The sequence below is a fragment of the Doryrhamphus excisus genome, chromosome 8 (assembly GCF_030265055.1).
Source record: "Doryrhamphus excisus isolate RoL2022-K1 chromosome 8, RoL_Dexc_1.0, whole genome shotgun sequence".
In the NCBI taxonomy this organism is placed as follows: domain Eukaryota; kingdom Metazoa; phylum Chordata; class Actinopteri; order Syngnathiformes; family Syngnathidae; genus Doryrhamphus; species Doryrhamphus excisus.
In genome coordinates this window covers 264,162-287,895 of record NC_080473.1, presented here as the reverse complement: position 1 = coordinate 287,895, position 23,734 = coordinate 264,162, and the positions used below count along the sequence as shown (strand labels likewise).

The window sequence follows — 23,734 nt, the reverse complement described above, 5'->3', positions numbered from 1 at the left end:
TTATGATGTCATAAAGATAAGATATGCCTTTATTAGTCCCACAAGCCGAAAGTTCAGCCTTACAGCAGAAGAGCAAAAGTGCAAAAATAGGGTCATAGGGTCATACGAATGACTGTATATACATCATACGTATACAGTTAGTGTAGATACTGTACGTATTTTTTATGTCTAGAGGGCTCTAATAATGTTAAGAAGTGCAGTAAAGAGGTTTTCTACATCTAATATATCTTATTTTCTTTCATTATGCCCACTATATTGGTTAATGGGAGTGACTATAGGGGTGTTATTTATGTCTAGAGGGCTCTAATAATGTTAAAAAGTGCAGTAAAGAGGTTTTCTACATCTAATATATCTTATTTTCTTTCATTATGCCCACTATATTGGTTAATGGGAGTGACTATAGGGGTGTTATATATGTCTAGAGGGCTCTAATAATGTTAAAAAGTGCAGTAAAGAGGTTTTCTACATCTAATATATCTTATTTTCTTTCATTATGCCCACTATATTGGTTAATGGGAGTGACTATAGGGGTGTTATTTATGTCTAGAGGGCTCTAATAATTTTCAAAGCGTGGTAAAGAGGTTTTCTACATCTAATATATCTTATTTTCTTTCATTATACCCACCATATTGGTTAATGGGAGTGACTATAGGGTTGATATTTATGTCTAGAGGGCTCTAATAATGTTAAAAAGTGCAGTAAAGAGGTTTTCTACATCTAATATATCTTATTTTCTTTCATTATGCCCACTATATTGGTCAATGGAAGTGACTATAGGGGTGTTATTTATGTCTAGAGGGCTCTAATAATTTTCAAAGCGTGGTAAAGAGGTTTTCGATGTCTGCAAAGTTGACTTTGTGTGACTTTGGGGCCGTTGTGTGGTGAAATGGGGAAGGGTGCACCATGGAGAGCTTTGGCTTTGCCACCATGTGTTCTGCCCTTGACTGTCTGGTGGAAGAACAACTACAAACGTCTTTTTATAAACCCCACACGACTTTGCATTGATGCGCTTCATCATTAATGTTTATATTTCCAGCAAAGTTTTCTGATGCATATTTAATAGCTGGATTATTCCTGCTGCTTCCTGAGCTTTAAGTTGATACCAAGAAGAAAGTTGGAGTGGAAGCTAGGCTGCTCTCCCAGAGCTAAGCAGATAGAAACAAAGAGGATTATGGGTAATGTAGTATAGAGCTGTTTTTTAAAGCTCTCAAAAGCTTTACAGCTTATGTTCTCCTGTTTTGTTTTCCGTGCCATTTTATGTCTGGCACTAATAACAATCATCATCATCATCATCATTTGGGGACATCGTCATTGACGTTTTGCGATGAGAGGGCGACATCATTGCCTCATCGCTTCAGTCACAGCGAGGCGTAGCGGCTGGTCGACTGCCAAAGATTTTGAGCAGTTTGTGGAATACACCTATACTCACCTTTACACTACCATTACACACCCGATATAGTACACATAATAAGGGAAAGTAAGACATAGAAAACCTGTTTACCACCTTCTAAATACACTTTTTAACATTATTAGAGCCCTCTAGACATGAAATAACACCCCTACAGTCACCTTTACACTACTATTACCCAATACAGTACACATAATAGGGGAAAGTAAGACGCAGAAAACCCGTATATACCTTCTATATACACTTTCTAACATTATTAGAACCTTCTAGACAAAATGGCACCCCTATAGTCACCTTTACACGACTATTACCCAATATAGTACACATAATAATGGAAAGTAAGACATAGAAAACCTGTTTACCACCTTCTAAATACACTTGTTAACATTATTAGAGCATTTTAAACATGAAATAACACCCCTATAGTCACCTTTACACTACTATTACCCAATACAGTACACATAATGGAAAGTAAGACACAGAAAACCCGTATACACCTTCTATATAAACTTTGTAACATTATTAGAGCCTTCTAGAAATGAAATAGCACCCCTATAGTCACCTTTACACTACTATTACCCAATATAGTACACATAATAATGGAAAGTAAGACATAGAAAACCAGTTTAAAATGTACTTTGAACATGATTAGAGCCTGGTAGACATGAAGTAACACCCCTATAGTCACTTTAGACTCCTAATACCCAATATGGTAGATATAATAAGGGAAAATAATTAATATTTTCAGAATAAAGTGAAAATATGAAGAAAACAAAGATGAAATCACTTTAATAAGAATGAACTGAGATATTACAGGGAATAATACTTTTGCCAACGAAATAAATGCATACAGTACATAAGGAGTACATAAAGAAGTTGTTCTACATGTGTTGCTTTAAAATATTCAAAGTTGCGTCCTTTCATTTGTCTGGAGGAAAAACGTTGAAAATCTGTGGTTTAATCATGAGGGGGGGGGGGGCAGGGGGTACTGAGTTTAGTTAGTCAGACGTTCCTCCAAATGTCCACCAAACTCCTCACAGACGTCTAAGACATGGAAAGAAAGACCTGCTTTGCTGCTCGTTAGCTTTTGTGTTGAAGAGCGGGAGGTTCGTGTGGAGTCAAAGAATGGCTGTTTGCAAGTGGGGGGTTGTGGGGGGGGGGGGGGGGTCTGTGTGTGACATGCAAGCATTGTGTTTGGCGTGAGACGTTCTTGTGTTCACGGCTGCATGGGTGCTTTGTGTGCCTGGGAAATGATGGCAGACCACACCATCCACAGACGTGCAGTACAAACCTACACCACGTAGGTGTAGGTATGGCTTTGCCTTTCTGGCACTAGAAACTAGACAGAGCGCCTCACAGCTGACAACATTCTCTTACGCTGTGGATGAACAGCAACATTTGACTGAAATATATTTTGATCTCCAAGCCGTACATTGATGATTCTGCTATGTAGAGAAAGACTTGGATGACGACTGGAGATGGTCTGGCGAGTCTGACCACATATTATGACAAGTACAGAGAAAAATTCAAAATATTGGTAAAAAAAGTTGCAATTTTACACAAAAAGTGCGTAATATTTGGAGGAAAAATAACATCTTAGTGGCCTATTGGAGAAAAGACATAACATTATGGATCTAACCACACACAAATAGTGTTTGGACGACAAGACATCGTTCGTATCGTGACAGCAGGACAGCTTCTATGACACTTGAACAACTTAGTACGTACCCCATGAACACGATAGCCACTTCATCGTGGGACAAAAAGGAGCTCCCAACTAACCACATTGCTTGTTTGTCTTATACACGCACCCCATGAATGCGATATCCACTTCATCGTGGGACAAAAAGGAGCTCCCGACTAACCACATTGCTTGTGTGTCTTATACAAACACCCCATGAACATGATATCCACTTCCTTGTGGGACAAAAAGGAGTTCCCGACTAACCACATTGCTTGTTTGTCTTATACACGCACCCCATGAATTCGATAGCCACTTCCTTGTGGGACAAAAAGGAGCTCCCAACTAACTGCATTTCTTCTTGGTCTTATATGCACCCCATGGATGCGATAGCCTCTTCCCTGTGGGACAAAAAGGAGCTCCCAACTAACTGCATTAATTCTTGGTCTTATATGCACCCCATGGATGCGATAGCCACTTCCATGTGGGACAAAGAGGAGCTCCCAACTAACCGCATTAATTCTTGGTCTTATACACACCCCATGAATGTGATATCCACTTCCTTGTGGGACAAAAAGGAGCTCCCAACTAACTGCATTGCTTCTTGGTCTTATATGCACCCCATGAATGTGACATCCACTTCCTTGTGGGACAAAAAGGAGCTCCCAACTAACTGCATTGCTCCTTTGTCTTATACGCACCCCATGAACACAATATCCACTTCCCCATGGGACAAAAGGGAGCTCCCGACTAACCACTTGTTTGTGTTAAATATTAAACGTCCCTGTGCTTGAAAGTCACGGTTGGAGACCCACAACTTTTAGCGTTAGAATTCCTTCTTAGAATAATATTTTAACCTTGAGTGAATGAATGTGAATGAGTGAATGAGTGAATGAATGAGTGAATGAATGAATGAATGAATGAATGAATGACCGCATGGAAAGGAGTGATTTGAAAGGTGGAGGCCAGGTGAACAAGTAGAGGTTTAAGATGTTTCTGCCACTGCACACTAAATAGCAAGCTCCGCCTCTGCAAGCGTTTGAAGCCTGCATGCTTTCGCTTGACGGATCCATGAAGCAACGGTGGCGGTGTCAGTGCAACACGGCCCGCGGGATGGCGACCTAATTGAAGGTACTTCACCATGCTGGGTGTCGCCGGTCCCCATCCGGGGTCTCAGTGGGATCATCCCGCTGATGCAGGAATGATGCAAACGCTCCGGCAGGCTAAGAGCACACCTGTGGAGGAAGAAAGGCTCATCAGATTGACCCACTTGCTGGCTCTCATATGCTTTGCTTTATGGACGGATCCTTGTCTGTCCTGGGCCGGGCCCTAATTAGATCACGGATAGCGATTGTGGCCCCCAGCCGTCGTAATCAATTTTCATTTACGGGCAGGATGAAATTTCTACCTCAGAAGAAGCAGCCACTGCACTCCTCCGTCTCCCCGTGACAAAGGGATGACATCTTTACTCGGGCGGTGCGAAGAGCTGATGCTGCTTTTGCCCGCCTCAGCAGCCTCTGATGTTGAGCCGGCGGGATGAGAGAGAGGGCACCTTGGGGGCACAGGAAGTAGATGGTGCAGGTCAGAGCGGCGACGCCAAGCTAGCCGTCAGCCACTTTATGTCTTTATCAGTCACGCACGCCTCAGGACTCCCAGCGCCCCAAGAAAAAAACTCTCACTGCGCTTTTGTGTCTGCTCTTTGGCAGCGGAAAGCAGCACCAACTGCAGTCATGGCTTTTACGAAATGCGATGATTTTATCTTATCTTATCTTATCTTATCTGCAGGAAGCGACGCAGAAACCATGTTTGAAAAACTCCTCAAACATGGACGACAGTAATCCCTCCTTATCATACCTCATTGCTTCCAAACCCGACAGTCATCATCTGAGGAGTGGATTCTTGATTCAGAAATGTAATAGTTTGCTTTTGAACATGATTAGAGCACTAGACATGAAATAACACCCCTATAGTCACCTTTCAATAACCTTTCCAATAATAGTAGACATCCATCTGTTTTCTATGCCAGTTCTTCTTTAAGCTAGGTGATGCCATGCTGCTATAAGCCTCTCCCACTGGCTGCCCAAACAAAAGGTGAGCACGGTTGCTGCTTTTATTGTCTCTAACGGCGCAGTTTGGCTCCAAAAGGTGTGTGATTGATTGATTGATTGATTGATTGACTGATTGATTGATTGCTGACTGGCATGTCTCGTTCTTGCTGCTTGGCTCATGCAGGGATGTGCTGCTCATCATCGTTTGCTGTTTCACTTCACACACAAAGAGGTGAAATACATTTTGATATATATTTCTTTCCGAAGGCCTTCAGCCCTGGCTGCAAAGAGAAAGTTAGGACGCCCCTGCTATCACTAGCCACGTATACATGGACCCAAATATTCCAATTCCATTCGGGTTATTTGCTCAAACGGAAAGAATGTAACCTTTGTATACACCTCATTCCGGAAGAAAAGTGCCAATCCCAATGAATATATCATCGGATTCACAGGGGTGGAATATTCCTTTCCCCAATCCGATTGAGGTATCTTGTACCCGCTCAATCGGAAAGTTGTCAGACTGCGTTCTTCTTCGTGGTGTTTTTCTTCTTCTGTTGTTTATTGGCGGTTGGCAAGCAGCTTTGGTGTGCATTAGCGCCATCTGTGGAACACAATCTAAACCCTTCTATACGCCATTCACAAGTCCACTTTTATTAAAAAAGAAAATACATATCTATATAAAACATGTGCCCAGCTTCATTATAAAATATTAGCAAGATTGAACTTTATCTTTTCCTGTTCCTGCATTCTTTCAGCCAATGCTGAGATATGACGTAACACGCAGCTCCAGACGTTCTTCGATTAAAAAAAAAATGGAGGCGAGCAATCGGCACTGGACTGCTAAGGAAAGTTTGTTTTTGATTCAAACTAAATTTCAAGACTGGACGAATGAAAAACTGGCAATAAGGAGTTATTCCAACAACTGGAGGAAGTCGGTATCACGTGATGTTGGTGTTTACGCTTTACTGGGCATGCCCCATTGACTATTCTGGTTGATTATAGCGGCGCATGTAGACACGCGATTGGAATATTCCTTTCCATGGATACCATTGCTTTCGGAAAAATTGCAGATTCCATTGGGAAAGAGAAAAACTCGTCATGTAAACGTGGCTAGTGAGAGTCATGATGCTTGACAGGATGCCAAGGTGCTTTGTCAGGTGCCTTAGCACCACCACGAGGACAGCAGTGTTTAGGATGCCTCGGCCTTGGCGGAGTTCTCCTTGCACGGTAGCAGACGTCTTTTGTTCACCTTAAGGCTTTTTACGCATTCTGTTTCGCCCCCCCCCGCCCCCCTCCCAGCCTCGCATGGGCGACACTGAATTGAGATTTGTTTGGCGAGCCATTCAGCGGAACTGGCCTCCCTCCCCGCCACTGAAAGCACACCTTTCTTTCTGTCCAAGAGAAGCGAGTTCCGGGGAGGCCCTCTCTTTGCCTTCAATGGAACCTGCAGACAATGTCGGTGATATCGGCCCCGCCGTCCCGCCGTGTTGTTGCTTGGGAACGGCGGTCATGTTTTGGTGCCCAGTGCGAGCCTGCTGCCGTGTGTGAACGTCCCTTCGTGATGGTGTGTGAACACATACACGCCGCTATCCCCTTGCAAACAGCACCCCTAGTGGCTGGCAGCGGGATGAGATGCCAAACATCCAAGTGTTGAAGCCGTGTTGGGTTTAGTGCCAATACGGTTACTGTATCCTGCATGGTGTGGGTGCAGTGGGGGCTGTTCATACTTTGGTGAGTTCCCCTCGTCCCTCACATAGAAGTGGCAAGACTTGGCCCTTTAACCGAGTAGTCTGGTGGGATGTGGAGAAGAAGTCTGGTCCTACACTTTCGGGGTAACTAGGATAGCAGCTTTGGCTTCTGTTGGGTTCTATTGGGGCTGCACGGTGGTCGAGTGGTTACCGCGCAGACCTCACATCTCTGTGTGGCGTTTGCATGTTCTCCCCGTGGGTTTTCTCCGGGTACTCCGGTTTCCTCCCACATTCCAAAAACATGCTAGGTTAATCGGCGACTCCAAATTGTCCATAGGTATGAATGTGAGTGTGAATGGTTGTTTGTCTATATGTGCCCTGGGATTGGCTGGCCACCAGTCCAGGGTGTACCCCGCCTCTCGCCCAAAGACAGCTGGGATAGGCTCCAGCACGCCCACTAACCTCGTGTGGATAAGCGGTAGAAAATGAATGAATGAATGGCTTCTATACTACTATACTATAATACTATACTATAATACTAAGTTCTATGTGAAGTATTTCCATAATGCCTCATATTAACTCACTAGCAAGATCTCAGTGTATAGACTGGTCATATATCTCATCTCGTTTCATATTATCTACATACTGTATTGTATATAACTCTTGGGAAAAACTGTTGATTTTGTTAATACTTGGGTTGTTTATATTGTTTATTTTTCTATATTGTGTATTTTGTACTGCTTAACTGATTCTGTACTCTTGCTGCTGTGCAATGCAAATTTCCCCACTGAGGGACGAATAAAGGCATATCTTATCTTATCTTATTGGCTTCCATTGGGATCTATTGGCTTCCATTGTCTTCTATTGGCTTCTGTTGGCTTCCATTGGGTTCCATTGGGTTCTGTTGGCTTCCATTGGGTTCTATTGGCTTCCATTGTCTTCTATTGGCTTCTGTTGGCTTCCATTGGGTTCCATTGGGTTCTGTTGGCTTCCATTGGGTTCTGTTGGCTTCCATTGGGTTCTATTGGCTTCCATTGGCTTCTATTGGCTTCTGTTGGCTTCCATTGGCTTCCATTGGGTTCCATTGGGTTCTGTTGGTGCGTTGGCATGATGAATTTCCATCTGGGACCCATGACGTGCACCCAAAAGCCCTTAAAGTACAAGAGCATCAGTGATTGCATCAGTGATCAAATTGTTAAAAGCAGTCTTTTCTCACATGGTTTCCAAAATTAGAACTAACAAGCACTCCTTTTTCTCTCCTTTGTCTTTTTCCTCACACACCGTCTTTTTATGTGTGTGTGTGTGTGTGCATGCGTGTGTGTGTGTACTGAGCAGCAGCACAGTGTTAACTACGGCGTGTTGGTGACATTTCTACACTGAAAGCAGCAGCGGTGCTGATTGATAGCACTCATTCTTCCTTATTTTACTGACTCCTGACAAGGAAGCGACACTCACAGTCCAGCTTGTTCACTGGGACGTGTGGTGCTGCAGGTTACACAGCGGGGGGGGGCAAGGGGGTGGGGGTTGACGGAACAATAACGCTGCCGTCTGGTGGAGCGATGCTTCAAAGTCGCCACGCCATGGAATGTGTCTTTGTTCTGCTTAGCTTCATTACTAGCAGATACTGCACTGGAACAATCCCAGTGGATAATCTCTGATTCATGTCGTGAAGCAACGACGACATCAAACATTTTTTGCAAATGAACTAGTATTTCCCCCAATTTGAACTTTTAGTTTTGTCCAGCAACTTTGCCTCTTTTATATTTTGTAAGGCAACACATGTACATATGTATGCTAAAAACGTATATATTATATTTCATCACATCTACATACTGTATACTAGTAACTTATACTGCATACACATGCTGACAACATATATTTCATGCTGAGGAGTAGTATGCGTTTGAGTGCATGTCAGCCTGGTACAGTAGGTTAAAACGGCCATTATTCGTATCAACTTCACTCTTTGCCCCCCCCCCCCCCCCCCCCCCCCCCCAAATAGTTCATCTTACTAATTAGACATTATTATGGTCATGTAATAAAAATGACTGCTTGTTCTTTTTTACTTTTTGTATAAAAATATATTTGTAGAATGTGCCACAGACCAATAAAGACATGGCTGTGTGGACCCCCTGGTGTTGATGTTTGATGCTTCCTTGCTATGTGGTGACTGCAGTTTGAGGAACCGAGGAGTTTGCCGATCATCGTATCGCCTGCATGTGCGCGTGTGCATGCATGAAGAAATCAGGATGCTGCATGTAGACAATGCCATTGGAAAATGCTGAGTCTGCAGGTTTTGTTGTTGAAGGAAAGGCTGAAATACTGAACATCCATCACAGCTTTTGTCCGCCAATCATTGAGGGATGATTGCATAGATCAGCTGGCTGGATGGATGGCAAGATGGACGGCTTGATGGATGGCTGGTTAGCTGGATGTTGGATGTATGGGCTTCCGGAGGAACTTTAGACTTTCCCAGAAAACACTTCATTGCCACACTTTTCTCAGGACCTCAAAGGAAAAGACATTTGGCCCATCAGCCGCAATCTTCATGTGACGCATGAACATATATTCATTCATTCATTCATTCATTCATTCATTCATTCATTCATTCATTCATTCATTCTACCGCTTTTCCTCACGAGGGTCGCGGGGGTTGCTGGAGCCTATCCCAGCTGTCTTCGGGCGAGAGGCGGGGTACACCCTGGACTGGTGGCCAGCCAATCCCAGGGCACATATAGACAAACAACCATTCACACTCACATTCATACCTATGGACAATTTGGAGTGGCTAATTAACCTAGCATGTTTTTGGAATGTGGGAGGAAACCGGAGTACCCGGAGAAAACCCACGCATGCACGGGGAGAACATGCAAACTCCACACAGAGATGGCCGAGGGTGGAATTGAACCCTGGTCTCCTAGCTGTGAGGTCTGCGCGCTAACCACTCGACCGCCGTGCCGCCCCGCATGAACATATATACAGTTTTTATTTTATAATGTACTATATGTAGTATACATAGTACACATAGGGTATATGTACTATATGAAATACACATAGTATATGTAGTATCCGTAGCACACATAGAGTAACATATGTAGTACACATATATGTAGTATACATAGTACACATAGGGTATATGTACTATATGAAATACACATAGTATATGTAGTATCCGTAGCACACAGAGTAACATATGTAGTACACATATATGTAGTATACATAGTACACATAAGGTATATATACTATATATACTATATGTAGTACACATATATGTAGTATATGTAGTACACATAAGGTATATATACTATATGTATGTAGTACACATATATGTAGTATACATAGTACACATAAAGTATATGTGCTCTTTGTAGTATACATTGTACACATATAGTATGTAGTATACATAGTACACAAAGTATATGTAGTATATGTTGTACACATATATGTAGCATACGTGGTACACAGAGTATCTATGTAGTACACATATGTAGTATAGGCAGTACACATAGGGTGTATGTACAATATGTAGTACACATATACAATTTGTAGTATACACAGTACACATGAAATATATGTGCTATATGTAGTACACATATATGTAGTATACATAGTACACAAAGGGTATATTTACTATGTGTTGTACACATATAGTATGTAGTATACATTGTACACATAGAGTATATGTACTATATGTAGTACACATATGTAGTATAGGCAGTACATATAGGGAGTATGTACAATATGTAGTATACATATTCAATTTGTAGTATACACAGTACACATAAAGTATATGTGCTATATGTAGTACACATATACAATATGTAGTATACATAGTACACATATATGTAGTGTACATAGAGTAGTATGCCTTTGCACTCTAAACATACAGTATGAAAATGAGGGCTGTCAAATGATTCTTATTTTTAATCTGCTTTATCACCCTGATTAACAAATTAATCATGATTAATTAACGTGCATGCGTGGGTTTTCTCCGGGTACTCCGGTTTCCTCCCACATTCCAAAAACATGCTAGGTTAATTAGCCACTCCAAATTGTCCATAGGTATGAATGTGAGTGTGAATGGTTGTTTGTCTATATGTGCCCTGGGATTGGCTGGCCACCAGTCCAGGGTGTACCCCGCCTCTCGCCTGAGGACAGCTGGGATAGTCTCCAGCACCCCCGCGACCCTCGTGAGGATAAGCGGTAGAAAATGAATGAATGAATGAATAATTAACATTAGCAATGTAAGTCTATTTTATGAAGAGGAAGTTAAATGCCAGAAAGGGATGATACGGTGTGAATTTGTCGATTGAATGAAGAGCTTCAAACCACATCAAAGATGTGAAAATGTTGGGAATTTACCCGACAACTTTCTCCCGTAACAACACTTGGAACTCATATTGGGAGTTGGGAGCTACCAGGGCTTGACATGACCTCACTTAACCTCACTTGACTCCCGGTCACTCTTCTCTGGGATTTCCCAGCATCATTCAATGCAACACATTCTTAGTTAATGATACCAAATGCCTTGATATCACTGCCATCCTTATGATACCACATGACTTGATATCACTTCCATCCTTATGATACCACATACCTTGATATCACTGCCAACCTTATCATATCACATGCCTTGATATCACTGCCATTCTTATGATACCACATGCTTTGATATCACTGCCATCCTTATGATACCACATGCTTTAATAATACTGCCATCCTCATGATACCACATACCTTGATATCAATGCTACCCTTATGATACCACATGCTTTAACGATAGTGCCATCCTTATGATGCCACATATCTTGATATCACTGCCATCCCCATAATACCAGAAGCCTTGATATCACTGCCATCCTTATGATACCACATGCCTTGATATCAATGCCATTCGCATGACACCACGTGCACTACAAAGGTTGATACTGAACATGTACCAGAAAAGTTATCAATGACTGTGTATGTAGTAGAGGAGTTGATATCAGCGAGCATCGTTATGAATGGGTGCACATAGAGTATGTAGTCAACTTCATGATCATCATTGCAGATGGTGAGAAGCGATACAGGGTGAGTTTGTGTCAGCAGGAAGTGAGTGGCTGCGTGGGGGTGCCAGGATGGTCCGAGGCTGATGATGAATTATTGATATTGAAAGATTGAAAAAGAGATTGCAGTCTACTGACTGGTGGACGGGCTTCCCAGTCGGCAAACAAACAGGCTGCCAGTACGGCTGGGAACCTCTGGGTGACAACCGGGAGCAGAATCAAAGTTAGCAGAGCTGCATGTTTCCTTGGGAAAATCCCATCCAGATTTTAGGACTGACAATGAGGAGGCCTGAGCTCGCCTCTTTTGGAGTAAAAACTAAACTTTAGGGAGCACCCTCCTGATGTCAGAAAGCCACTAGCTCTCATTAGCATATTGGTTAGGATTTTTTGCCAGAGGTAAAAAAAATGAGCAGGCGGTTCAGACTCGGTCGGAGCTGACGAGCTCTTCCAGCTGCAGAGTGGGCGGCATCCTGCACACCCCCGTGTGGCCCAGGTCCTCGCATTGAGGCCCCCGAGTCATTAATCACCAAGATCTTTTCAGCTGTCCATACGTACACCCCCAAACCCCCACAATGCTACTTTTTCTGACCCCCAGCTGAGGCGAGTACGCTCCCGTCGGGCCATTGTTTTCCTGGCTTTCTTGTCCCAACAGCCACTTGCATCCCCGCCTCCGGTAAAACACTCTGACCTCCACCAAGGACGCCATCCCAGCTTCCTGACCGCCAGCCCTACAACTTCCTTTCATCGTGCTCCATTTTTTTCCCGTTTTTTCTTGTCACAGAATATTTCAAAATATAAAAAATAACAACTGTCATTTATAGGTAAAAATGACAAAAGAGGCAAGTCAATGATTTAGAAAAACATGTATGATGTAGTGTTACTATTACTGTACGTACATACATTTGCATCCAGGTATTACTAATACTCAACAGGTGATGAAATCCTTCATCTTTAAAAATAAATGACAAACAGGATTATTTCAATCTAAATTAAATTAAATTAAATTAAATTAAATTAAATTAAATTAAATTAAATTAAATTAAATTAAATTAAATTAAATTAAATTAAATTAAATTAAATTAAATTAAATTAAATTAAATTAAAGGGCTGCACGCCGGTCGAGTGGTTAGTTAGTGTCTGTTGTTTTTGTGAAATTAGTGTAGAGAGATATTATTACAATATATATACATTAAGCAATTAATGTCATAAGAATAATAAAATAATAAAAGAAAAATAAGACTAATGAAAAATGCATGATTGTTTTCAAGCTGGCTGCACGGCGGAAGAGCGTTTTGCGCGCAGACCTCACAGCTTGAAGACCAGGGTTCAATTCCACCCTCGGCCATCTCTGTGTGGAGTATGCATGTTCTCCCCGTGCATGCGTGGCTTTTCTCCGGGTACTCCGGTTTCCTCCCACATTCCAAAAACATGCTAGGTTAATTAGCGACTCCAAATTGTCCATAGCTATGAATGTGAGTGTGAATGGTTGTTTGTCTATATGTGCCCTGTGATTGGCTGGCCACCAGTCCAGGGTGTACCCCGCCTCTCGCCCGAAGACAGCTGGGATAGGCTCCAGCATCCCCCGCGACCCTCGTGAGGAAAAGCGGTAGAAAATGAATGAAGGAATGAAAAATAATTACAATGTTATAAATATTGTATTATGTCAATGCATTTGACTAAAATATTGCTTGTTATTGATGAATGAGTACAATTATTTCCACCATTTTCCAATTAAACTTCTATGACTTCTATATTTTTTTAAACACAAAACTTTTCTGTGTTCTTGTGCAGATGCTCTGAGACCAAAGTGGCCCCGCTGACCCACGTTGACCCCCCCAGAACCGAGCCATGGAAGTGAAGGAACGCCGACCCTACCGCTCGCTGACCGCCCGGCAGGACGCCCGGCAGGACGCCGAGCGCCGCTACACCAGCTCGTCGGCCGACAGCGAGGATGGCAGAGCTAACCCCAAGTCGTACAGCTCCACTGAGACCCTTAAGGCCTTCGACCATGACTCCAGGATGGTCTACGGCACCCGGGTCAAGGACCTGGTGCACCATGAGGTGGACGAGTTTGGCCGACAAGGTTTGTTGTCGATGTCGGTCGACATTTTTTATGACGGCGGATGCCATATATCTAGGGATGTGTGATATTGGCTTTTTTTGCTGAAAACCTATATGCCGATATTGTCCAATTCTTAATTTACCGATATTAAGATACCGATATCAGTCCATTCCGATATGTGTAACGTGACATATCTCCTGTGGTGGAAATAACACATATGTGTTGTATACAGTACTTTTCAATATACAATATGTTGGGATGTCCGATATTCTCGTCCCGATATCAGCATAAAATTATCGGTTCAGATTTTAAATATCGTATCAGCTTTTTCCCCACTCACAAAAAACGTTATTGCATTTTTATGCTGATATCGGGACGATAATATTGGACATCCCTACATATCGTATATGGCATACCACATAGGAGTGGGACAGGACGACACAAATGTTAGCCACACTAGCATAGCTAGCTATACCGATATCAACCAATATTGCATTTTTATGCTGATATCGGGACGATAATATCGGACATCCTTACATATCGTATATGGCATACCACATAGGAGTGGGACATGACGACACAAATGTTAGCCACTAGCATAGCTAGCTATACCGATATCAACCAATATTGCATTTTTATGCTGATATCAGGACGATAATATCAGACATCCCTACATATCGTATATGGCATACCACATAGGAGTGGGACAGGACGACACAAATGTTAGCCACACTAGCATAGCTAGCTATACCGATATCAACCAATATTGCATTTTTATGCTGATATCAGGACGATAATATCGGACATCCCTACATATCGTATATGGCATACCACATAGGAGTGGAACAGGGCGACACAAATGCTAGCCACATTAGCATAGCTAGCTTAGGTCACAACCGCTTGTACTGACTCCTACGCCAGATGTGCGTATGGCCAACGTATGACTTTGCTGATGTCAGGTTTGGGCAAAATATTATTTTTTTGTGTACATCAGTTTTTTTTTTGTACATCACACTTTGGGGATCACCACAAATGACACATCCATTATGTGATGCTAAAGTGCTAACATTACACATGCTAAGTTAGCCTATTCTGTGAAGACACAATCAAACATACAACTCTCTCGTCAGCTTTACGATGTGTAGAGAAGCCTGCTTTTGCTTTTCCAAAAACAAAAAGTAGATTTATGAATAATTCGGGCGTAAAGTATTCTAATACATCAGAATGACATCACATCAAACATATGGCAACCACATGAGTCCTGTGGGTAAAAATGGTCTATTCAACACAACCTGCAATTATTTAAAGATGTGCTTTGTTTGCTTCATCAAGTAGCGGGCGTGTTCACAGGTCAGGTTCACGTCGCTAGGGTGGGTCTCCAGAAGAAGGTTTTTATCACGCTTGGTCTTCATTAGCACATATTACTGTGGAACATCATTAAAAAGTCGTCGCACTCATGAAGCCGTCGAGCCTTAGCAACATGCCGTGCTTCGCTGCAGGGGCTGAATTCTCCCTCCGAGACCTGGACTTTGGGGAGGCCCTCCCGTCCCACCATATGACGGCCTACAGGGGCGAGCTGGGGATGCCGCACCGCGACTACTCCGTCAGCGTGGGCTCGGATGCTGACACGGAGACAGACGGCGTCATGTCGCCGGAGCATGCCGTCAGGTTATGGGGGCGTAGCAACACCAAGTCGGGCCGCAGCTCCTGCCTCTCCAGCCGGGCCAACTCCAATCTAACGCTGACCGACACTGAGCACGAAAACACGGAGAACGGTAAGGCGGGTTCTGTCTTCCATGGGGTCTCCATCCCACGCTTCATTTGAGAGTCTTCTCCAGAAACAATACTCAGAAAGTGTTTAGTAGTAATGTACAGCTTGTACAGCAGTATAGATCTAGTATACAAGTATACAATGGCTAGCGTCATTGGGCTAGGGCTGCACAAACGCTGCCAGCACAGGGGGAGATATGGTTTATTGGAGAACATATACTGTGACATTATGATGCAGAACATCACCCTCTGTTTTTATCACGCATTCTTTTCCTGATTGGGCTATGGAAGTAGCACGAGTGCTGCTGGCACAGGGGAGCTGCAGTTCAAGTTTGAGTTGAATTCATGTTAATGAAGTGCAGCACTCGTGCATGCTATGTGTGACTTGGTGGTGTTTCATTTCTGTGTGTGAGGAGCAGAAGTGGAGGCAGTCCAGAGAAGCTTGGACGGGAGGGTGCTAGCTTGAGCAGGCGAAGTGATGATGCGTGTCTGCCATGCGGTGAATGATTGATGTTTTGAAACCTCCGATTTCCTGTCAGCCATCTTGGCTGAACTCCAACACATTCCATCTAGAAATCAAAGCACCAGCGTGTGACCTCGGCTGTTCATCATTCTCCTGCCGTTTTAATGTTTTATCACTTTTGGCGGGAAAGCAGGGGGCTCGGCCGTTTCTCAATCGGTCCCCAGAGCCTTGTGAGCGGTGATGCTGGACCGGGATGCCAGGTGCACTCGAGGAATGTTCCTGACAGGAGCAACTCCTTGTATTATTGGTGATTGTCCTTGAGTTGGCTTAGAATGCACGTTATTTGTCACAGTTGCATACATAGGCTGCCCCCCCCCCCCCCTTGGGGATCTCGGCTCACTTTAAAAATGAGTTTTTTAAACTTTTTAAACTTGAAATCAATCCATCCATGCATCCATGTTCTACACTGCTTATCCTCAGAAGGAATAAGATGGGCTTCCGGTTGCTTTGCATTGTTCTACAGTCTATAGCGGTCAGCAGCATGTGGGGGGAGTTCCTTCCTCACCTAAATGAGGAATATTATCCAGCAGATCAGCAATCTCGCTCCCGAGGCACCTCAGCAGCAGAGAAGAAGAAGAAGAAGCTCATCCCGAGCCCGGTGGTGAGATTCTAATTACCCCGACGCAGCCTTGCGGAGAACCTTGCAAATAGTTTCACATTTCTATCCGCTGATGTATTCTCGTCCTCGTTTCAGCCGCAGGAATGACTGCAGGAGGGAGAATCCATTTGTCTGGGTGACTTGAGGAGTGGGATGGGGGGATGGGGGGGGGGGGTGCCAGCGCAGTGGCTACATCATTAAAAGCGTACGGCTGGCATGGACGGAGCGCAGCGGCATCACATACGCAGCATCTCCTAAGACCCCACCAAGATTCTTAAGCAGTCTTTTTAATCCGCTCACTCAAGCAGAAAGAGCACTTGTATCGCCGTTTCATTGGCTAATGCCTGATACGCTAGCATTGCTATATGGCAGCTTCGTTCAAAGTCATACACCGTGTGTGTGTGTGTGTGTGTGTGTGTGTGTGTGTGTGTGTGTGCATTAAACCAACAAACCATTTACTCTGCCTTAATGTATTCTTGACGGCTTTGACGGCTTGACCCTGCGCTTAATGCATGCAAATAAGCAATGACTGTTTGCATCCATCCATGCATCCATCTATCTGTGTGTGTACAGAAGCGTATCCATTGGTACAGTCAGGTTGTGTTTCTAGTACTTGGTGTAAAGTAGAGCTGGATGCTGATTGGCTGGAACATTTGAAGAGAGACGCTACTGTGACAGGGCGCTACTGTACATTTTCATCGTTTGTCGGCAACTCTTTGGTTAATTTGATTGGCTTTTATTGAATTGATTATACTCAGCGGAGGGTACGCTTTGTAACGCTCGCTACCGCTAACCACTGGCCTGGAGTGGAACAACAAGCTGATTTTCCCACCTCAGAATGAATACATATTTGGCTGGTCATGTGATGCATAGCCAACTGTATCAATGATACAGTTTATAGTCTATCATTGAACGTATTCATTCCTGCTGACCGACATTAAGCAAGAAGTGAACATTGTCATGGGCAGCCACAAGAGGGCGCTGTATGCGTGAGCCAACAATAGTGATGTGGAATAGATTGAGAGCTCGGTGAACTAATTTCGCTTATTTATAGCCATTTATAATCCAGTGGCACTTACATATGCTTTTCCCTATTTTTCTGATGTGACGTATAATCTGTAAAATACCGTCCTTTTTTCCACATTTATTCGACCTGCAGAGAAAATGACTCCTGTTGATTTTGTTTTGTGTATGTGCAGCTTAACAAACGCAACACAGGTGTTTTCTAGCAGGCGAGAAGCAGTTAGTCGTTATAGTGGGCATCTCGTACGCGCTTCATACCGACGCGCACGTTTAGCACGGCTTTTGTTTTGAAGTGTGCCCTTTTCAACTCGTCCTTGTGTGTTGCCGCCTTAAATAAAGACCACCTTTGTAATTAAAGGTACGTTGAAGCTTCATGGCGACGCACTGCTCATCAGGCCCAAAGCAACCAACAAGCATCCTCGCAGTTTTTATTACTTAGGATCTCCATCAGGGTTTTTTCCAGCCAGGTCCACATCCTGGAAAATGAAAAGATGCAAATGAGCTTTTGGAATTATGACTTTTATGATATTCTCATAAAATGGTCACTTCTTTCTTTTGTTTGTTTCTCAAAGTTTTATGTCTTAAAAAATATTTTTTTCTTGAATATTTCAACTCTACAACACTAGAATGTATTTTTTTCTTTATAGCATTACTAGCGTATTGAAAAAAAATGTACTCAGATTTTCATTTTATTGTCGGACCATTTCTGCTATTTCTTCCATTTGTGCTGTTGCTTTTTTGGATATTTTTTTATTCAAACTTTTCGTAACTTTTCATATCATATCATATCATTTTATTCCCATAATGTTATGACTTTATTCTCATAATGTTATCAAACTATTCCCACCCTATTTTGAAATGACCAGTTTTGAATGAAATCATTGATTCATCCAGTCATGGATGAGCCATTCTTGCCTGGTAGAAGTGGAGTGACTGGATGGCATGCAACCGTAAGGCATACCTGTCAGAGCTCCCCCTGCAGGGTGAGTTTGTAACTGGCTGCTGACTGAAGGCGTTCAACAGGAAGTGCCACAGATGGAAGCTACGGTAAGCAGCTGAAAAAGCTTTGAAATAAACATGGTCGTGATCACTTATTTAGGTGTCTAAAAATAAACACGTCTGGTCGTGTTAGCAACGTGAGCACGCTAGTATAGCGGGAGGCGTCCTGGCTGGTCCGACAGTAGCAGTGCTCTCCTCCTCCACTGCAAGGAAGTATGACATTGTTGCTTTAATCATCACTTCTAAGAAGCTGCATCCAGCGGCATGAGTTACGCCCCCAGCCTAGCGACTTTGTGGCAACCCACCGATAGCATGAAAATGAATCAATAAGTGCCTTGGAAATAATGATGAAAGCACAAATTAAAATTGTCAACAGCAAAGCAAAAGACGCCCCTGTGACCTCCGTGAGGACGTTTCAAAGCGGCGCTCCATGGAAACAAAGACCGAGGTGACTTTTTCACCTCCTGCTTACATGAAGCGCATCGCTTTTTGATGCTGAAAGATTGAGGTTAAGCTCTGACGAGTCTTTGAACGCACCACGCATGACAACGACTGTCTGCGGGGGACAGGTGCGCCTGGTACACCCGCCACAACACCCCCACCCCCTATCAGTTTTTGTCTCCCGCTAGCATTGGCTTGGTGGGACCCAGCCACAACATTAGGTACAGCTTACTCAGTCAAACTCATAGTACACACATTGAAGTACTCTCAACGTGTACTGGCTCATCTCAGGCACCTTTATTTCATTTCTAAGACCACTTTCGTAGACCACTCTTTAACGACCAGGGCATACAATTAGCAAATACATGAAATGTAGTGGCTGCACGGTGGACGAGTGGTTAGCGCGCAGACCTCACAGCTCGGAGACCAGGGTTCAATTCCCTCGGCTATCTCTTTGTGGAGTTTGCATGTTCTGCGTGGGTTTTCTCCGGGTACTCCGGTTTCCTCCCACATTCCAAAAACATGCTAGGTTAATTGGCCACTCCAAATTGTCCATAGGTATGAATGTGAGTGTGAATGGTTGTTTGTCTATATGTGCCCTGTGATTGGCTGGCCACCAGTCCAGGGTGTACCCCGCCTCTCGCCTGAAGTCAGCTGGGATAGGCTCCAGCCCCTTGTGAGGATAAGCAGTGGAAAATGAATGAAATGTAGCATATAGCATTCATGCTCATTGACACCAAGCACAATACTGTGAGTCAGTATTTAAAAAATCAAATAATAACATATGTAGGTAGCAGGACTGAGCGTTGGCATTTTGAAGGTGACATTTCATCAAATAATATAACATTTTGTACAATGCAGTACAAAAAGGATTGGTTCTGAATGATGCAACTTCCCGTGGACTGATATGTGGGAGTGAAGTATCAAGTCAATCACCTCCAACAATAGTTGGGATAAGGAGTGTGCACATCATTATCCAAGTAGTGTTCCAACTCATCCTGGTAGCTGGTAGCTGGTAACAACATGCAGTACCTCTTTGTCACCTCTAGAAGACAAGCATGGCTGCCATCTGTCCAAAGTGGAGCTCTAGAGCACAAAGAACCAGAACCACCCAGGTACACTAAAGTGTCACATATTTCTACATTTCATTTCCTGGGGATGTGCTGGAAGTACCTGCAGCATCTAATGAGATCATGTCGGCATTCTTTATCTCCTACAACATGAATATGAAACGTTGACCAGCAGACTTTCTGCTCTTTTTCTAAACACGTCCAAGGTGGCCATCAAGCAGGAGTAGATTCTTTGCATTTGTACGATCCCAATACAAAATACCTGTAGGAGACTATTTGAATGTACCTGCAGTTAGTCCACAGTTGGAGATAAGAAGGCTTACATGAGGATGTGTGAAATGAAATATAATGATATGACTACTACCAGGAGAAGTAGAGCATAGAGGGGGAGGGGCCACCTGCTGTGGCCCAGCAAGGTGCACTGTATTGGGGCATACCGCCAAAGCTGTCAGGTGATCAGCATGTGGGGGACTTTTTTTGGAGCCGAGGTACTTCTTGCCCACAGCAAGTCAGTACAAAAACTGTACATACGTATGTTCAACTACTGATACTGACATATCCATACTTCTGTTACCAGTTCTCCATGCACTAAAATGTTGATGCTTTGGGTACTGGAGTCATGTGAGGTCATGTTTGTCTGTTGAAATGACCGACTGGAAACATGAGAATTGTGCTATGGTACACTTCTTCGAATTTACCCGACACAAACAATTTACACCAAGTACACCAATTTACACCAAGTATCCGTATCGGAGCGACACCAGTAAGTCGGTCACCCACAACAAGAAAAGGTTTGAATACAAAGTTGCTAAGCTGGTGACACTGATCCCTCATGCTACATCTTCTTATTTTTATTCCCTAGACCAGGTGCAGTTAAGGTGTGTTAAGAAGTGATGATGCCATCTACTGTACTGAGTTGAAGCGACAGGCGATGTCGATGTACGGTCATTAACTTAGGGCATGTATTTACTTTGCTAAAGAGGGATTCATCTCAGCTGCTAGCACGGCTAATATCAGAATATAACTTTTGCAGTAGCTTGGCTCAGTGGCCTGATTTAGAGGGGTTAGCTTGTGTCGCTATCTGTCTTTGAGCAGGAAGAGTCTTCCTTGCATCCCCTCAAACATGGACACACGAGTGGGAATAATTAGCTGGATTTTGCTAAGAGAGCATCACAAGTCAGGAGTCAGGATTAGAGCGAATCAACCGGCACGTCCCATGTGGGCCCGTGAGGCTGCAGGGGGACCGCTTAGCCGCCCACCCCCCTTGTTGGACCGCAGTTTAGGAAGATCCAACAAACTGGCAGGGAGCAAGCATGCGGCCCCTCTGATAACAAGCCCAAAGTGTCCAGCAGGACCTGTCAAAGCCTGCAAATGAGCCTACAAATGAGCCTGAGAAGATCCGCACTAATCCATCATCAGGGCCCAAAACAACCCAAATAAAAGCCCAAAAGAAGCACTGGTGATTTTTGTGGAGCATCCCTGGTCCTCATGTTGTGCTGTGGAGTTTATGAAAAGTCATATTTTCACGTGTTGGTGATGTTTGTGAAGAACCTTCAGAAGTTCATGTTGAGTATTGCTCAACCATGAAGACATGTGTGCAGGTGGCAGCTTCTTCATTGCGCTTTTATGTCCATTCTGGAGTGGATGTCACATTGGGGGTCACAAACACATTGTCAAAATGTGACAAATGACTAAATGCTAAAAAAATAAAGAGCAGCACATAATGTGACAGGATGTGGAAAAGGAAAAGCTATGAATATGTTCTCTTACCATTCTATGTTTAGAAGGAGGGGGGCATTCCTGTTAAACTCCTTTGACCAGAATAATGAAGACCAACCAGCGCATGAATGGCTTTGGCACGAACAGAGAAATGCAAAGGTGGTGTGAGTGCGCAGGTTGGAGTCCCGCCACGTGGAGGAATGATGGGCGTCTTTGTGCCATTAAGTCCTGCTATGCGTGTCCTGCTCTGTCAGCTCGCCAGCATGACAAGGTTTCTTTGACGTCTTCTGTCTACTGCTCACTTCTTAGGAGGATTGTGGACTATTATTTATTCATGTCGTTGTCTTCGGCAGCAGCGACACTGTGCAGTGACTCAAAGATGATAATCATCCTCCATCACAGTGGCTTTGTCCTGAAGGCTACATTTACACGCTTGCTTTTCACTACAAAACACAACACAGCTGTCATTTTCACCCTGTTTTCCACACAAACACAACTCAACCTTTGGAAAATGTGTTCCCCCCCCCCTACGCCTCATGTTACAGTTTCTATCTTCTATCCAAACATTGGAAAAACACTGACAACTTGTTCCTGCATCGGTACCTCGCCCATTTACGTACATGTGCGGGCCCACCGCAAACAGATTTGGCGCTACCTGTTGTTCACCGTCACTCATTAACACATTACAACGGGACTATTTGTGAGTAGACCTTGTGGTTCCAACTCTGTAGAGTAGATGGCATCCAAACTCTGCTTCCTAACACTCCTAATGTGCACAGTGAAGAAAAAGATGTAGCAGGAGGGTCCGTGTGGCCAACTTAGTCGTGTTGTTGACATATTTAGCGACTATTCACACCGGTCGACATTCTGGTTTTCAAAAAAAGCAACTTTTTTTTCTGGAAAACAGATAAGGTCGTTTTTTGGTGATGCAAAGAATGCTAAGACTGCTTGAACAGGAAAGGATGTTAATATTGCTAAGACAGCTAAGGATGCTAGAGCAGCAAGGGATGCTAACATTACTAATAATGGTAGAACAGCAAGGGATGCTAATGTCACAATGATAGCTAATATAGTACAGTTAAAAATTGTGAACATTGCGAAGGCATCTAACAATGTTTGAACGGCAAGATATGCTAACATTGCAAACATGGCTAACAACTAAAGATGATAATATTGCTAAGTCAACCAAGCATGCTTGAACAGCAAATGATGCAAAAAAAGTTGTTTTTTGGTGATACAAAGAATGCTAAGACTGCTAGAACAGGAAAGGATGCTAATATTGCTAAGACAGCTAAGGATGCTAAAGCAGTAATATAGCTAATATAGTATACTACAACAGCTAAAAATTGTGAACATTGTGAAGGCATCTAACAATGCTTGAACGGTAAGATGTGCTGACATTGCAAACATGGCTAACAGCTAAGTCAACCAAGCATGCTTGAACAGCAAATGATGCTAAAATACCTGCAAAAACACCAAGGTGTGCTAACATTGCTCAGAAGGCTAGAACAACAATTGATGTTAGCATTGCTCAGAATGATAGAACAGCAATGGATGCTAACATTGCTCAGAATGATAGAACAGCAATGGATGCTAACATTGCTCAGAATGCTAGAACAGCAACGGATGCTAATATTGTTAAGATACAGTAGCTAACAT

General features: G+C 43.4%; 1 protein-coding gene across 11 annotated transcripts in view; it reads left to right on the top strand.

Annotated features, from left to right (window-relative positions):
* tenm4 (teneurin transmembrane protein 4) overlaps positions 1 to 23,734 on the top strand; it is a 156,639-nt gene that overhangs the window by 21,530 nt on the left and 111,375 nt on the right. For all 11 annotated transcript variants that reach the window (XM_058080913.1, XM_058080915.1, XM_058080914.1 and 8 more), the window contains exons 2-3: positions 13,662 to 13,953; positions 15,432 to 15,707. In XM_058080913.1, coding sequence (XP_057936896.1) covers positions 13,719 to 13,953; positions 15,432 to 15,707 — 511 coding nt within the window. In that variant the 5' untranslated portion in view covers positions 13,662 to 13,718. The remainder of the gene's footprint in view (positions 1 to 13,661; positions 13,954 to 15,431; positions 15,708 to 23,734) is intronic.